Source organism: Populus trichocarpa, chromosome 8 (assembly GCF_000002775.5).
Source record: "Populus trichocarpa isolate Nisqually-1 chromosome 8, P.trichocarpa_v4.1, whole genome shotgun sequence".
In the NCBI taxonomy this organism is placed as follows: Eukaryota; Viridiplantae; Streptophyta; class Magnoliopsida; order Malpighiales; family Salicaceae; genus Populus; species Populus trichocarpa.
In genome coordinates this window covers 715,876-731,129 of record NC_037292.2, presented here as the reverse complement: position 1 = coordinate 731,129, position 15,254 = coordinate 715,876, and the positions used below count along the sequence as shown (strand labels likewise).

General features: G+C 37.4%; 2 protein-coding genes and 1 long non-coding RNA gene across 6 annotated transcripts; 1 reads left to right on the top strand and 2 right to left on the bottom strand.

Moving 5' to 3' along the window:
* Positions 1–2,646: 2,646 nt before the first annotated feature.
* LOC112328314 (uncharacterized) lies at positions 2,647–3,633 on the bottom strand. The gene is made up of 2 exons (XR_002983066.2): positions 3,433–3,633; positions 2,647–3,039 (listed from the first exon to the last, which is right to left on the bottom strand). It is a non-coding gene; the product is annotated as an uncharacterized LOC112328314 (long non-coding RNA).
* Positions 3,634–4,729: 1,096 nt separating this feature from the next.
* LOC7486873 (phospholipid-transporting ATPase 1) lies at positions 4,730–10,738 on the top strand. 3 transcript variants are annotated; one of them, XM_052455348.1, is made up of 8 exons: positions 4,730–5,782; positions 5,879–6,695; positions 6,784–7,096; positions 7,662–8,370; positions 8,457–8,580; positions 8,718–8,937; positions 9,458–9,916; positions 10,245–10,738. In XM_052455348.1, the coding sequence occupies exons 1-8, from the start codon at positions 5,276–5,278 to the stop codon at positions 10,462–10,464; spliced, it is 3,369 nt and encodes a 1,122-aa protein (XP_052311308.1). In that variant the 5' UTR covers positions 4,730–5,275; the 3' UTR covers positions 10,465–10,738. The 3 variants fall into 3 exon arrangements, with proteins under 3 accessions (XP_052311308.1, XP_052311307.1, XP_002311927.3); XM_052455347.1 differs by having other exon boundaries at positions 4,730–6,695; positions 6,787–7,096; XM_002311891.3 differs by having other exon boundaries at positions 4,730–6,695.
* Positions 10,739–10,781: 43 nt separating this feature from the next.
* On the bottom strand, positions 10,782–14,316 carry LOC7486872 (probable inactive leucine-rich repeat receptor-like protein kinase At3g03770). 2 transcript variants are annotated; one of them, XM_024606139.2, is made up of 7 exons: positions 12,663–14,316; positions 12,308–12,438; positions 11,951–12,191; positions 11,673–11,860; positions 11,537–11,583; positions 11,300–11,408; positions 10,782–11,207 (listed from the first exon to the last, which is right to left on the bottom strand). In XM_024606139.2, the coding sequence occupies exons 1-7, from the start codon at positions 13,990–13,992 to the stop codon at positions 10,995–10,997; spliced, it is 2,259 nt and encodes a 752-aa protein (XP_024461907.1). In that variant the 5' UTR covers positions 13,993–14,316; the 3' UTR covers positions 10,782–10,994. The 2 variants fall into 2 exon arrangements, with proteins under 2 accessions (XP_024461907.1, XP_002310977.1); XM_002310941.4 differs by having other exon boundaries at positions 11,673–11,869; positions 12,663–14,315.
* Positions 14,317–15,254: the final 938 nt, after the last annotated feature.

Sequence of the window (15,254 nt, the reverse complement as noted above, 5' to 3'; positions counted from 1 at the left end):
GGCTCTGACTTGGAGGCAATCTCTACGATTCAGACTATGTTACATTCTACATTCCACATGAAAGACCTCGGTCAGCTCACCTATTTTTTGGGTTTGGAAGTGCATCATCAACCTCACGGTCTCTTCCTGTATCAGCACAAGTATAGTCAAGAACTAGTTCAGTTAGCTGGCCTCACCAACACTACTTCGGTTGACACTCCCATGGAACTTAATGTGAAATATCGTCGTGATGAAGGGGAGCTTCTTGATGATCCTACTACCTATCAGAAGCTAGTTGGTAATCTTATCTATCTAACTATTACTTGACCAGACATTTCTTATGTTGTTCACACTGTCAGCAAATTCATGCAAGCACCAAGGCATCTCCATCTATCTGCTGTCCGCCGTATAATTCGCTACATTCTTGGCACTACTAGTCGTGGCTTATTCTTCCCTACAGGTTCTTCACTTTAACTACAAGCCTATAGTGATGCTAATTGGGCCGGTTGCCCTGACACCAGGAAATCTACTACCGGCTGGTGTATGTTTCTTGGTGATGCCCATATCTTATGGAAATGCAAGAAACAAGACAACGTCTCCAAATCATCTACTGAAGCAGAGTACCGAGCCATGTCTGCTGCATGCTCTGAGATCATTTGGCTGCGTGGTCTCCTCACAGAACTCGGTTTCTGTCCAATTCATTCTACTCCACTTCATGCTGACAACATTAGTGCCATCCAAATTGCAGCCAACCCTGTCTATCACGAACGCACCAAGCACATTGAGGTTGACTGTCACTCAATCAGGGAAGCATATGATCATCAAATTATCACCCTTCCACATATCTCCACCACTCTGCAGATCGCAGATATCTTCACCAAATCCATGCCCCGTCAGCGCCATCATTTCCTCACTACCAAATTGATGCTTGTCGATTTACCAACATCAATTTAAAGGGGGATGTCAAAGGAAATACCTATACCTACACATTTAATACCAGCAGATTCTTTGCTTATTTATTCTTTCTTTTATTGGGATATACTAGCTGTAGGTTAGCTGTTTCTAAGGGCTGAAGATCAACCTATATTATTTCCTGTATCAACCTGTATTATTTCCTGTTGTATTCTTTTTTTTCTTAGCTTGTAAATTCTACCTATATATAGACAATTCTCAATGAGAAGATACACAATTTTATTTAAAAGACTCTAAACTGTCAGCTACTAATATATTTATCAAGGGAAACTATTAACCAGTAGATTTTCTACACAAACTAAACAGTACACAGATTTCCATCATGAGAAAATAGTCAGAAAACCATGCACGTAAGAAAATCAAAGCATTATTAGGCTTCCTTTCCAACCTAGTTACTATAGGCCTTTAATCTTGTTATAACAAGTATGCATGATTTGTAGGAAATCCAAAAGCCCAAAAGAAGACTATGACGGGGGATAGACAGCTAGACATTTACATCTCGAGCTTCAAAAAAAAGCACACCCTAAAACCCGAAAAATCAGAGATTAGAGGCATTGAAAAACACATGGTCATCAAAAAGTTTTTTTCTAAGATGATATTGGTTATAAGCAGTTGATTGGACAACTTTCATTTTCACTTGGATAAAACTGCATGTTCTAATTTAAATCTACCATGCTTAGCAAGAAGGAAAGTTTCTTACATGAGCAACACTAATAGCCAACTTCTTTAAATTCTGAGCTTCACCATCCAAATAAAAATTACAGTTCTCACTCGGATCTTCTTTAATTAGTTCCTCGAATGCAAAGCCAAATCCTACGTGACATTATTATAGAGTTACATGTAATTTGTGGTGCATTTGACATTCTAGCATCTAATCTTTAGGAAAGCAATAAAAGGCATACCCTTGTGAGAGCAATAAGTGTTGCCTTGCATATCTACATAGCAGCTTTCATCAAATAAAGAGGTAAATCCAAGTTTCTTTAACCTGAAGTAACAAGTTGATTTCAATCATTGTACAATTAACATTTAAGCATTCCTCAACCCTGACATGAGAGCATTATAACATAAGCATGGTAACATGTGACACGACCCTAATACATCAAAAACTTGGAATTTGTAAAGACAAACAACACTTGGAGTCTTGATCACTATTGAATCTCTAGTCCTCCTACCCACTGTCCCAACGAGCTGATAATTGATGTTATTTGTTAAAATTTTCTGATCTTTTCACTGAAATTATGATGATTGGAACATTTGATTATCTTGCCTACTTCATAATTTCACTCATGCAATCCTGTTAGCAGAATTGGTGAATAAGATTGTTTCAGAAATAGATGGAAAAAAAATAATAATTACAGCATCTAAAATTAATTCCACCTTTCAACTGAAACAAAGTTGTAAAACCATTTGACTTCTTTGCTTCAACTATCGACATGAATGCATCTACAAATTGAATCTATGCCAATTTTAAAATATCAATAACAACGTGAGACAAATAAATAAATCTATGTATTAACATGTGCAAATGTCCCAACAGAACAAAAGAATAGTTAAAAGAAATTATAGAAGCAGCATATGGAAATTAAAACATGCAGGGGCAACAAACAGAAGAATAGATGTATGATTTTGGATTCCTCACATCTATGATCTTTCAAGATGACCATTCAACTTAACTACTTGATAAGAGCTGCTATATATGGACAGTAATATCTCAATTCACAATTTGATTAAACCAACCCAAATTTTACAGTAAAAATCAACTTTGTCATGTGATTGGACCATAAAGTGAGCTGGCATTCTACAATCAAGGAAACAACCAAATTCTTCCCACTATATCATTTACAATATAATAGAATCACCTTGGAAATAAAATTTGATATCATTTACAACCAAATTCTTCCCTCTATATTTACAAAATAAATATATAGAGGGATCACAATAAGAAAAATCAGATGGACTAAACAGTCCATTAACCTTTTGCACTGAACACCCATTTACCTCGCCGAAAATAACCAATCAATTTGTTCCTTAAAGTAATGTCTGAAATCTTCAACCAAAAATGTCACCACAGCTTCGTTGCATTGCCTTCTGTTTTGCAGGAAAAATAATAATTACATAATGAAAAAACGAGAAAGTACAGAAACCCTAACAAAGAATTGTACAGTAAATCCCAAAAACTACATAGATCTTTTAACGGTGATTGGGAGAAAATAAAACCAGAACCCTAACCGAGCACAATAAAAAAACCACTCTTGCGTATTAACTCGTTTCGTTACATCCTCTTGATTGACTTCTTTCATTTAAATTATTGCAAAAAGAAAGAGATTTCCGGGTTTTGATTTCTGCTTTCTGTTTGGGTGCAAAAGACCCAGAATCCTACGAATTGAATTGCTGCGAATTTTAAAAGAAATCCACAGCATTAAAACCCTAATATTTAATTACAGATAAAACATAGAGAAATATAAGGAGATAAATCAAAACCTTTTGGTAGGCTTTGAGAAAGAGACGGGAAGGTTTTGTTTTGTTTTGTCGCAGGCATTATTCGATCAGAGCCTGCCCGCCCGATATTGGACCGGAGCGTCCCATGATGAACCTAAAACCCTAGCCCTAGGGAAAACTGCCATAAGAAGAAAACGAAGGAAAAGAAGAAAGGGAAGGGGAAGGAGAAGCAGAGTCCAAAGAGATTTCGGTGGAAAGAGGTGATATTTTGTGTATTTATAACGGTTAGGGAAGCCTCGCGTGCCTGTTACGCTGGCGGGGAATCTACGCCAATTTTAAATTGGGCGTGACGGGCCTAATTTAACCGTAAAATGGGCCGAGTGTGTATTAATTTACTCCAGGCCCGTGTTTTATGAGCCTTTAAAATCTGCCCACCAAAAAGTCACACTGAGTTGCAGAAGGCCCAAGTAAAAATAACCTGGGTGACGATCGAATTTTTAATTTGATCCTGATTAATAAATAAAGTTTATTATTTAACGAAGAGCACATGCCAGCAAAAATTATTAGTTTTTAAAGCTGGATGGCCTACAAAAATACTCATTGGATTTAGATAATCATTGACATTATATTTTGCAGAATTAGTATACTACTCTGAAAATCATAGGATGCAACCATTCTTTTCATTATTCATATCAACAGTTAAGAAGGTGATTTCTTTTATTTTTTTATTATTATCATTTTTTTTATTATTCAATATTTATTTTATCTTGAGTTTATCTATATAAATTATTTTGATTTATTTTCACTACTTGTTTTTGTGCTTGTTTTATATTTAATTTTATAAAATCTATTTTTTATTTCGTTTAATTAAGTAAAAAATAATTTTAAAAAATAAAATTTTTAAACTTAATAAAGTTCATCATGATAAGATAATGAATTTAGCAGATTAAATCGTAAAGTTCAAATGGATCTAACATATCATTGTTTTGATAATAAAATAAAAAAAAATTATCTTGAAATTATTTTTTTAAAATCAAACTATGTTTTAAGTTATTTTTAGATTCACTAAAATCCAAAATTATCCTACAAATTAAGTTTAATATTGGCAGATAATTCCGATATGAGATTTTAAAAAAAAATTAATTCACAATGCACGTACGATGGTACAAGAAACATCTGTTTAGATCTTAACTCAAAACTAGTTCAATTAATTAAACTAGTTAACAGATGAATAAAATTGAATTACAATTTTATCAAGCTACCTCAAAATGTAATTTCAGGTGGAGAAAACGGTGTCGTTGTCTCGCCTTTGCAAAACCCCCCCTCCTGTCTTTATTTCACCATCACCTACCAAGCTGCTTTAACTAAAGAGCAAGCTTTCTCCTTTTCTCTTTCCCTTTCATTCCCTTCTTTTTTCACCGAAAAACATCACTTGCGGAAACAGAACTCTGTAGATTTCAGGATTTTAGAAGTGGGTCTTGAAAATCTTCTCTGTTTTATCGAGACAGAGGCCCTGTGGTGGCTCCAAAGTTGACAGTGATACATCATCCATAAATCTGTAAGTGGAGTTTGTTTTTTCTTGTGTGAGAAACTGAGAGGATTATACTCAAGAAGACAGAATGTGGTTTGTTTTTGAATGAAATTTTGAAACTTTGACATCCCTCCAAGATGCACTCATTTTAATGGGTGTGATATGGATGTCGGTTCAATAGTCTGTATCTTTTTAAGTTGACACTTCCTGATCTCTACATCATGGCCTCAAAGATGTCTTCACTGATTCAATCACCAAAACCAGTAAATACCCAATATTTGCTATGATTTATCTGTTTTGACTCTGGAATAATCTTCAAGAGTCAATCTTAAAGTCCCCAGATCCATTTCCTTGATGGATTCTCAAAACCCATTTGAGGAGGAGATCTCATTGAATCAAAGGAAGGGAGGGAATTCAGTTAGGGAAGTGAGGCATGGATCAAGAGGGGGTGATATAGAGTTGTTGGGTTTGTCGCAGAAAGAGATTGGTGATGATGATGCTAGATTGGTTTACTTGAACGATCCTGTAAAGAGTAATGAGAGATACGAGTTTGCTGGTAATTCGATTCGAACTAGTAAATATTCAGTGTTTTCATTTCTTCCAAGGAATTTGTTTCGACAGTTTCATAGAGTAGCGTACATTTATTTTCTCATCATCGCTGTGCTTAATCAGCTTCCCCAGCTGGCAGTCTTCGGCCGGGGAGCTTCCATCATGCCACTTGCATTCGTGCTGTCAGTTACGGCAGTCAAGGATGCATACGAGGATTGGAGGAGGCATAGGTCAGATAGAGTTGAGAATAATAGATTAGCTTGGGTTTTAGTTGATGATGAATTTCGACAAAAGAAATGGAAGGATATTCAGGTTGGTGAGATACTCAAGATTCAGGCTAATGAAACCTTTCCTTGTGATATTGTACTTCTCTCAACTAGTGAGCCAACTGGGGTTGCTTTTGTGCAGACTGTAAATTTGGATGGAGAATCGAATTTGAAGACTCGGTATGCAAAGCAAGAGACCATTTCAAAGATTCCTGGAGAGGAAATGATTAATGGGTTGATTAAGTGCGAGAGGCCTAATAGAAACATATATGGATTTCAGGCAAACATGGAAGTTGACGGGAAAAGACTGTCACTTGGGCCCTCAAACATTCTTCTTCGTGGTTGTGAGCTCAAGAATACTGCTTGGGCAATTGGAGTTGCTGTTTATTGTGGCCGTGAAACCAAGGCCATGCTTAACAGCTCAGGAGCTCCATCAAAAAGGAGCCAGCTTGAGACACATATGAACTTTGAGACCATCATACTCTCTCTGTTCCTTATTTTTTTGTGTAGTGTTGTTTCTATATGCGCTGCTGTGTGGTTAAGGCGCCGTAAGGATGAGTTAGATATCTTGCCTTTTTATAGGAGAAAGGACTTTGCACACGGGGCTCCACAGAATTTTAATTATTATGGATGGGGGTTGGAGATATTTTTTACATTCCTCATGTCAGTTATTGTATTCCAAATCATGATCCCTATTTCTTTGTACATTTCCATGGAGCTTGTCCGGGTTGGTCAGGCTTATTTTATGATTCGAGATATGCTACTGTATGACGAGGGGTCAAATTCAAGATTTCAGTGCCGGTCTTTAAATATTAATGAGGATTTAGGGCAAATAAAGTATGTTTTCTCTGACAAAACTGGCACTCTTACTGAGAACAAGATGGAATTTCAACGTGCAAGCATATGGGGAGTAGATTACAGTGATGGGAGAACCGTTTCACGAAATGATCCTGCTCAAGGTAGCAAGAGTTTTGTTGTTTTGAACATTTTGATTTTTTTGCATACAACTTTCTCATTTTTTTTTCTTCTGTTTGCTGTGTCTGGCAGCAGTGGATGGGAAGATTTTGCAGCCAAAGATGGAGGTGAAGGTTGACCCTCAGCTTCTAGAGTTATCAAGAAGTGGAAAGGATACGAAGGGAGCCAAACATGTTCATGATTTCCTCCTTGCATTGGCAGCATGTAACACAATCGTGCCTCTTGTTGTCGATGACACATCTGATTCTACAGTAAAGTTGTTGGATTACCAAGGGGAGTCTCCGGATGAGCAAGCACTCGCTTATGCTGCTGCTGCATATGGTTTTATGCTTACAGAACGAACTTCTGGTCATATAGTTATTAATATTCAAGGAGAAAGACAGAGGTACCTTTTTACTACTTTTTCTTCCTTTTTACTGTCAGTTTCTTGGACATTTTTGCTAACATCTTAATGATGATTACCACTGCCACTTCTGTCATTGTTAACATGATTGTGTGTCAAGCTGTAAATTGGCTGGAGACAGTTTGGTTACTAATTCAATATTATAGTGGTATCTCTGGGATTAGCATTAGGGAAGAGTATGTTCATCTTAAAGTGAAGACATGGATTCGTAAATGAATCGACTTATATTGAAATCAACTAATACTTTCAGCTTTGTGATGGAAAGTTGGGGTCACACAAATATGTTTGTGCTGTTTGGATGAGAAGTTGTCTTCTTTTTTTGAATCCTCTTCATGGGAAGGATCTTTCTGAAACTCCCCCATACACACATATCATTAAAATACATGGATTGTAATAGCAAGGAGAATGCGAACCGATAGTGTTTGCAATGCTTGGATTAGTTGGTTACTTGTTCCACTAATTATTGTTGCAATGTTGAACTTCTTTCCATGAAAAATGGTTCTTACTGTTTCCTTTTTTGTTGGACTATCCCATGTTGGCAGTGCAGGTTCAATGTTTTGGGTTTGCATGAGTTTGATAGTGACCGGAAGAGGATGTCGGTTATATTGGGATGCCCTGACAAGACTGTGAAAGTCTTTGTGAAAGGTGCTGACACATCCATGTTTAGTGTGATAGATAGATCTCTGAACACGAACATTATACATGCAACTGAAGCCCATCTTCAGACTTACTCCTCAATGGGATTGAGAACACTTGTTTTTGGGATCCGTGAATTGAATAATTCAGAGTTTGAGCAGTGGCACTTAACCTTTGAGGCAGCTAGCACAGCTATAATTGGCAGGGCAGCTTTGCTACGCAAGGTTGCTAACAATGTCGAAAACAGTCTTACCATACTCGGTGCTTCTGCTATTGAAGATAAACTGCAACAAGGGGTGCCAGAAGCCATAGAATCTTTGAGGACAGCAGGGATCAAAGCATGGGTTTTAACTGGGGACAAGCAAGAAACTGCTATATCAATTGGCTACTCCTCAAAGCTCCTGACAAGCAAAATGACCTCAATTATAATCAATAGCAACTCTAAGCAGTCTTCAAGGAAGAGTTTAGAAGATGCCTTGGTTGCATCTAAGAAGCTCACGATCACATCTGGGATAACACATAATACTGGGGCAAGTGATGCAGCTGCTGTGAATCCAGTGGCGTTGATTATTGATGGCACCAGCCTTGTCCATATACTTGACAGTGAACTTGAAGAACTGGTACTTGCTTGTGAATTCACCTTTATCTTTCTTTTTTTCATGGCAATGGTTTTGTGTGCTGATGTAGTTTATTCATTTGGCTGTAGCTCTTTGAATTAGCCAGTAAATGTTCTGTGGTTCTGTGTTGCCGAGTGGCTCCATTGCAAAAAGCTGGAATTGTTGCCCTTGTGAAGAACAGGACTCGTGACATGACACTTGCCATTGGAGACGGTGATTTCCCAACTTATGTTAGATCAGTAGCTTTATGCTTCCCTGAACCAAACTTCGGGGAGCATAAGGAATTACGTTGTCTTGTCTCTCATTGGTGTTTTATTCCGATGTTGGAAAATTCTTCTAAATGTTTACAGGTGCAAATGATGTCTCAATGATCCAAATGGCCGATGTTGGAGTTGGCATTAGTGGGCGAGAGGGTCAGCAAGCAGTAATGGCATCAGATTTTGCAATGGGGCAGTTCAGATTCTTAGTACCACTTTTATTGGTCCATGGACATTGGAATTACCAGCGGATGGGATATATGATACTATATAATTTTTACAGGAATGCAGTGTTTGTTCTTGTTTTGTTTTGGTGAGTAAACTTGCATAAAGCATATTTTGGATTTTTTCTTTCATATGCAAAATTATGCTATATGTAAATATGCTATGCGATGGTAAAATTTGTTGGAAGTTTTAGCAGCCTTCACTTAATTCTTTGCCTGATCCTTAACTATCTCTTTGGCTATGTGCCTTATTTAAGAAAAACTCTGTTTCCCCTTCTCTTTAGAAGTTAAAGAAAAGGGTTCCTTGCAAAGCATTTTCTATATAATTGTAGAATAGCCATCGCTCATTAATTGGGAAAGTGAACTCCTTCTAAATCGAAGCTGACTGGATGAAGTTAGCTGAAAATTTTATACCTTCATTTCTTGTTCTTATTAAACACTGAAACATATTTCTGATGAAACTGTCATCGGAGTGTAGTTAAATTAGGATCCTAGTTATTTTGCAGACAGTGTACAAAAATTAAGCGTGCTCCTTTTTAACCCAAAATTTATGTGACATTATCGTATGCTTGTTAACACAGTTGTTGATACTTTGTCATCACTGCACAGGTATGTAATCTTTACTTCTTTCACTTTGACGACTGCAATCACTGAGTGGAGCAGCATGTTGTATTCTATTATCTACACAGCATTGCCTACCATTGTAGTTGGTATTCTTGACAAGGACCTAAGTAGAAGGACTCTCCTAAAGTATCCCCAGCTTTATGGAGCAGGGCACAGACAAGAGGCCTACAACTCTAAGTTGTTTTGGCTGACAATGATCGACACCTTGTGGCAAAGTGTGGCTGTCTTTTCCATCCCTCTCTTTGCATACTGGGCCAGCAGCATTGACGGATCAAGTATAGGAGATCTGTGGACGCTTGCAGTGGTCATTTTGGTTAATTTGCACTTGGCCATGGACATCTTCCGGTGGAGTTGGATTACTCATGCAGTTTTATGGGGATCCATAATTGCAACTTTCATTTGTGTCATTGTCATTGATGCTGTGCCTATTTTCACTGGTTACTGGTATGCCCTTTCCTTTGTCATATTGACCAGCTTTTAGAACCATCCGTAGACACAATGCATACCTTTATATATACTCATCTATGTTCTTAAATGTCGTATCATTTCTGACTTTAGTTTAAACTGGAGATAATATCATCGATTAACATTTGTTGTCAGAAAATAATGTGTATCAATCGGAAGATTCTTGTTTCCATTGTTTTGCATACAGCCATTTGAAAACTCCGTTTAAGCATTTAGATTGAGAAACACTTGCATGTGTTATTCTTGTATATATAAATATATATATATATATAGCATCTGATGTTTGCAATTCAATGTAACATGACAGGGCCATCTTCCATGTTGCAAAGACAGAATTGTTTTGGTTGTGCTTGCTCGCTATAGTTTTAGCAGCTCTGATTCCTCGATACGTTGTAAAATTTCTGTATCAATACTATAGTCCTTGTGATATTCAGATAGCAAGAGAAGCTGAGAAGTTTGGGAGTCCAAGGGAGCCGCGGAATACAAAAATAGAAACAAATCCGATATTGGGATCTCCACATAGATGACAGAATCACCTCCCTTATCTTGTATAAAAATATGATTTTCTTAAATTTCTTCTAGTGTAATCGCTGTTGGTTCCTGGATTTTCAAACATATTGTTTGCTATCCAAAGGATAGATGTTGTAATAGTTTAGCTTTGTGTTGTGTCAAATGTTGTATCACATGGAATTTGTTGTGTAATTAGCTTTGTTTACAACAGAAAGAAAGTTCAATGTACACGAATTCTACCACAAAAGGATTTCATATGAGCTTTGAAATTTCAATTGTTTCTTCTCGTGATATTCTCGGACGAGTTTCTTGTTGAATGTAATGAAATAAAATCTGATAGAACTCATAGGATAGTCTCTCATAATAAGCATGAACTATTCTGGCCCCTGGAAGTACGATGTGGCATGAGATTGGACTTTGAAACTACAGATAGTCATATGCCATACACGGTAAATCAGACTTGTACAAGAGGACTAAATTGACCATCAAATTCTTGGAAATATAGGAAGTAGATATAGTTACATTGACGAACATGAGACATTCAGTTCTAACTTGTTCTGGAACTCTCCCGAACTTGTGCTGCAAACTGCAAGTTCCAAAGCACATCATCAACTGATGGTCTATCAGATGGCTCTTTGGAAAGACATCTAATACATATCTCCATCATTATCTTTAGAGATTCATCTGAGCACTCCTTGTTAATTGCTGGATCAACAATATTCCTTCGAGCTACATCGTCAACTGTCATGCTTACTTTTAACTGCGCAACAATCAAAAGTAAATTGATATCATACATCACAAATCCAGGAATAGAGGTGGTGTCATGGAGACACCAGAGGTACAAGTACTAACCAGATCTTTTGAGACGATGACTTCATTTTTAACCACTGGCCTTCCAAAAATGATTTCAACTAAGATTACTCCCAAGTCATAGATGTCCTCCTTATCCTCATGTCTATCCCTGCATTTGTCGAAAAGATCATGAGTGGATTTAATTTTTCAACAAATGACTAACAACAAAATCCTAATTTTAAACTAGTAACAAATTCTACAATCCTGATTTGAGCTTGAAAGGAGTCGACCACAGACCTTGTCCCAAATTTTTGTTTTGTTCCAGAAGAAACTGCAGCGCCCACCTGAAAGGCTTACAAAAGAGCATGAACATGATATACTTTTGCTTGGAAGAAAAAAAAAATCAGGGATCTCTTTATTATCTAGTCATTACCGATCCCTCAGTGAGTAGTGGCAGGTTATAGCTACAGAGTTTCACAAGCAGATCATGGTCCAATAGGACATCTGTTATCTTCAGATTGTTTGGAAATACACCCGGGACAATCCCCGTGTGCAGGAATTGAATACCCCTTGCAACTCCAATAGCAACTCCTATTCTTTGTGGCCATTTCAGCTTGTTCTCTGGAATTCCTACCAAAGTGCTAAGATCATGAGAATGTGATTGCAAAAATATCATCCTTTATAACACAGAACTGTGAACAATCATTTTACCAGAGATGTAGTCTCTAAGAGTCCCATTTGGAACAAACTCAAATATATTAAATATTCTGCTGGTGCTGGAATCATCCTGGCAGCAATCAAAGCAGTGTCCCAGAGCACTGATCAAGTGGTTATGTCTGAGTTTTGAAATCAACTCAATATGGTGGGTAAAGGTACGTTGGCTGATCTTTTTCCTGACTTTTGAGCTTCTAATAGCAACAAGACTTCCATCATTGAGCTTTCCTTTATACATCTGATACCATAATAATAACAGACGGCTAAATTGGGGAATAATGAAAAAAGGAAGTGTTTTGGTTCTATTTCTGCACTAGCTAAGTAGCAGAAGTTTAAGCATTCCGAATTGCATACCTGACTGCTTGAATCTTCACTAAGTAAGTTCGAGGCATCAAAGTTATTTGTTGCCTCCTTGAGCTCCTCCAGAGAAAAGGTTCGATAATTAGGAAGGCTAGCTCCAAGCTTCATTGTTTGTGATATGTGCCCTAACAAAGCAAAAAAAAATAAAAAATAAGCAGGAAGTTAGACTTGCCGTCTTCACAGGGAAGATTTAAAGACCAGAAAAATCTCCTAAACTCACATGCCTAGCAAGAGAGTTAAGATACGAAAAACTTTAGAACCATATAACTAACCCTCTTTTAGCATTAAAATGGAAGAAAATTTCTCTGTCTAACCCAACAATTGAAAGAAGAGGAAAGTAAGAGCTTACTTGCATCTGAAAGAAGTTTCACTGTGTTCACTGATGACAAATTCTTCACGAGTATCCTTGTTTGGGGTTTTTTCACATCATCCTTACTATATACCCTCTTGACAAACAAGAAAACCAAGCCAACAATTGCAATTCCTCCAACTACTCCTCCCATAGTACTTGATGCAAGAACTTCCTTATCGTGTCTCTGATGCTTAACATCATCACGAGGCAAGATTTTCACAGCCAGTGCTTCATTGTGACAGAAGTTAAAAGGATGCTGTTCTTGTTCTTTGTTTGACAAGCAGTTTCTAGCATACAGGACAGTTCTGCTCTCTGAACTCAAGTTTAGGCAAGTAGGTAACTCTCCAGTCAAAAGATTTGAGGATAAATCTACATAGGCTAGTTCAGCATGGCAGGACATATTTTCGAAGAGCATCCCTGTAAATTTGTTATGTGAAATATCAAGATAATTCATTGGAGGGCTTGACAACAAAGATGGCAAAAATGGTCCTACAAATCCATTAAAGGAGAGGTCCAACTTCTGAAGCTGATGGTAGGTGACTAAGTCAGCAGGTATGCCAGAATGAAAGCTATTATTTCTTAGCACAAGAGTCACCACCTTGTTGTGCAAACCTGGAAAATCAGGTCCAAAGTGATTGTCTTCCAACTCAAGAACTTGAAGGTTGGTCAAGTTATGAAGATCAGGCACTTGTCCAGATAAGTGATTCTTTGAGAGAGAGAAAATTCTTAGACTTTCCAATCTCGTCAGAGAATTTGGTAGATACCCACTAAGGGAGTTGTTCTTCAAGCTCAACACAGCCAAAACTGGAAGGAAACCTACCCAACCAGGAACTTCACCACTGAACTTGTTATGGTCCAGAATCAGTGTCTGAAGGCTCTTCAAAGATGAAAGAGATGCTGGAATGGAGCCACTGAAGTAGTTTGAACTTGCATTTAATATCTCAAGTGAAGATAACTGACCAATACTTTCAGGCAGTGGCCCCGAGAAGCCAAGAGAAACCAAAGACAGAACCTTCAAGCTAGATAGACTAGCAACAGTGGCAAAGAAATAGTCTGTGGAGAAATTTGGAGGAACCCCAGTATTTCCTACAATGTGAAGCTGTGTTATATTATCTTCATAGCACAGTAGAGTTAGAGATGGAGTTGGTTCAATGTTGCAGAAATCTGTGGTGTTGTCAAAGCTGGTCGAGAAAGATGGGTAGTTAAGAAGCTGCTGGATTCTCAGAAGGGACTGAGACTGAAAGGGCTGCAGCTGGCTTGACCGATGAAAAGAAAGGATAAGAAACAAGAGATGAAGATAGCATGGATAGTGAACTGGTTTGGCCATCAAAACTATCGAATGCAATAGTAGTTTGTTGGGATATGAATTTTACAAGGATTTAAAGAGGCTTTTCCATAACGTAAGCTTTTTACCAAAGAAAGGCAATGATTGCACTCGCTTCTTCTAAATTATACTCCAATTACTTTCCTTAGTGGTGGAAATTGGACAGGGTTCTTGCTTTTTTCTAAGTCCCAAGGAAACCATGAGAGATTATTAAGACCTTTAACCACCACATAAGCAGAGTTATATGCCTGCATTAAACATATAAACCATGCCCTGAAAGCTTTGCATTAAAGTTATGAGCCAAAGCAAAGCAGATTCTGCACTGCTGAGCCACAATACAACTAAAAAAACAAAGTGCACGAATAAATAGAAAGTAGTAAGTCACGTCTGTGTCAGTGTACCAGAAATTGGCACGTCATACCACAAAAGAATCCAGTAGCATCTCGATATTCTGGCATGTTTACAAAGGATGTGACATTTTTTCTCATCAACGACTAGTATTGGTCACGTGATTTTCAGTCCAAGTGGAGTGCTGTAAACTGTTTGGCCACCCGGATTATAGAAATTGTTTTTTTTCTTTTCTTCTCAACAATGGTTAGGGTATTCTGGGACTTGGATCTTGCTTCCCAAGAGCCAAGAAGCCATGATGAATTCAAGAAAAATTTCTATATTTAAAACCAAAAGGATAAAAACTCTTTTACCCCCCTGTCACTGTTTTATCCACCATCATTCCCATCTTTGATCATGTAGGGATATTATTGCATGGAGGGTTTAGACAAGACTAGTTGCCACCACCACTCACGTGTTCAGCAATGTATTCCAGGATTACTGGAAACTTATATACAAGCTGGCCCGGATATTCACGTTAATAAAAAAAAAAAATAATGCATCACATAAACTTGAAGAGATTGGATGGATGGTTGATGAGATATTTTTTTCTTTTGAGTTTAAATCTTGATAAGGTATTATTATATTTTTTTTTAGATGCACCAATCCATACAGAGAGCACGTCTAAATTGCATGAAAAGTTTTAATTTTAGAATATTTAATGTTAATTGAAAAAAGCAATTTACTGGTAGATGGCGCATGACCTGGTCGGTACAAGAAGACAAGGGAATGTGAGTTCACAGTGCTTCACGGGAAAATCAGGTTGACGCAGAAGGCTACAGACAAAACCATCCAAAACAACAATGTTTCACTTCTACCCTTATAATCTAAGATTTATCAACGCTACTCCCATATCTTTTAAACTTTCAATCTTTCCC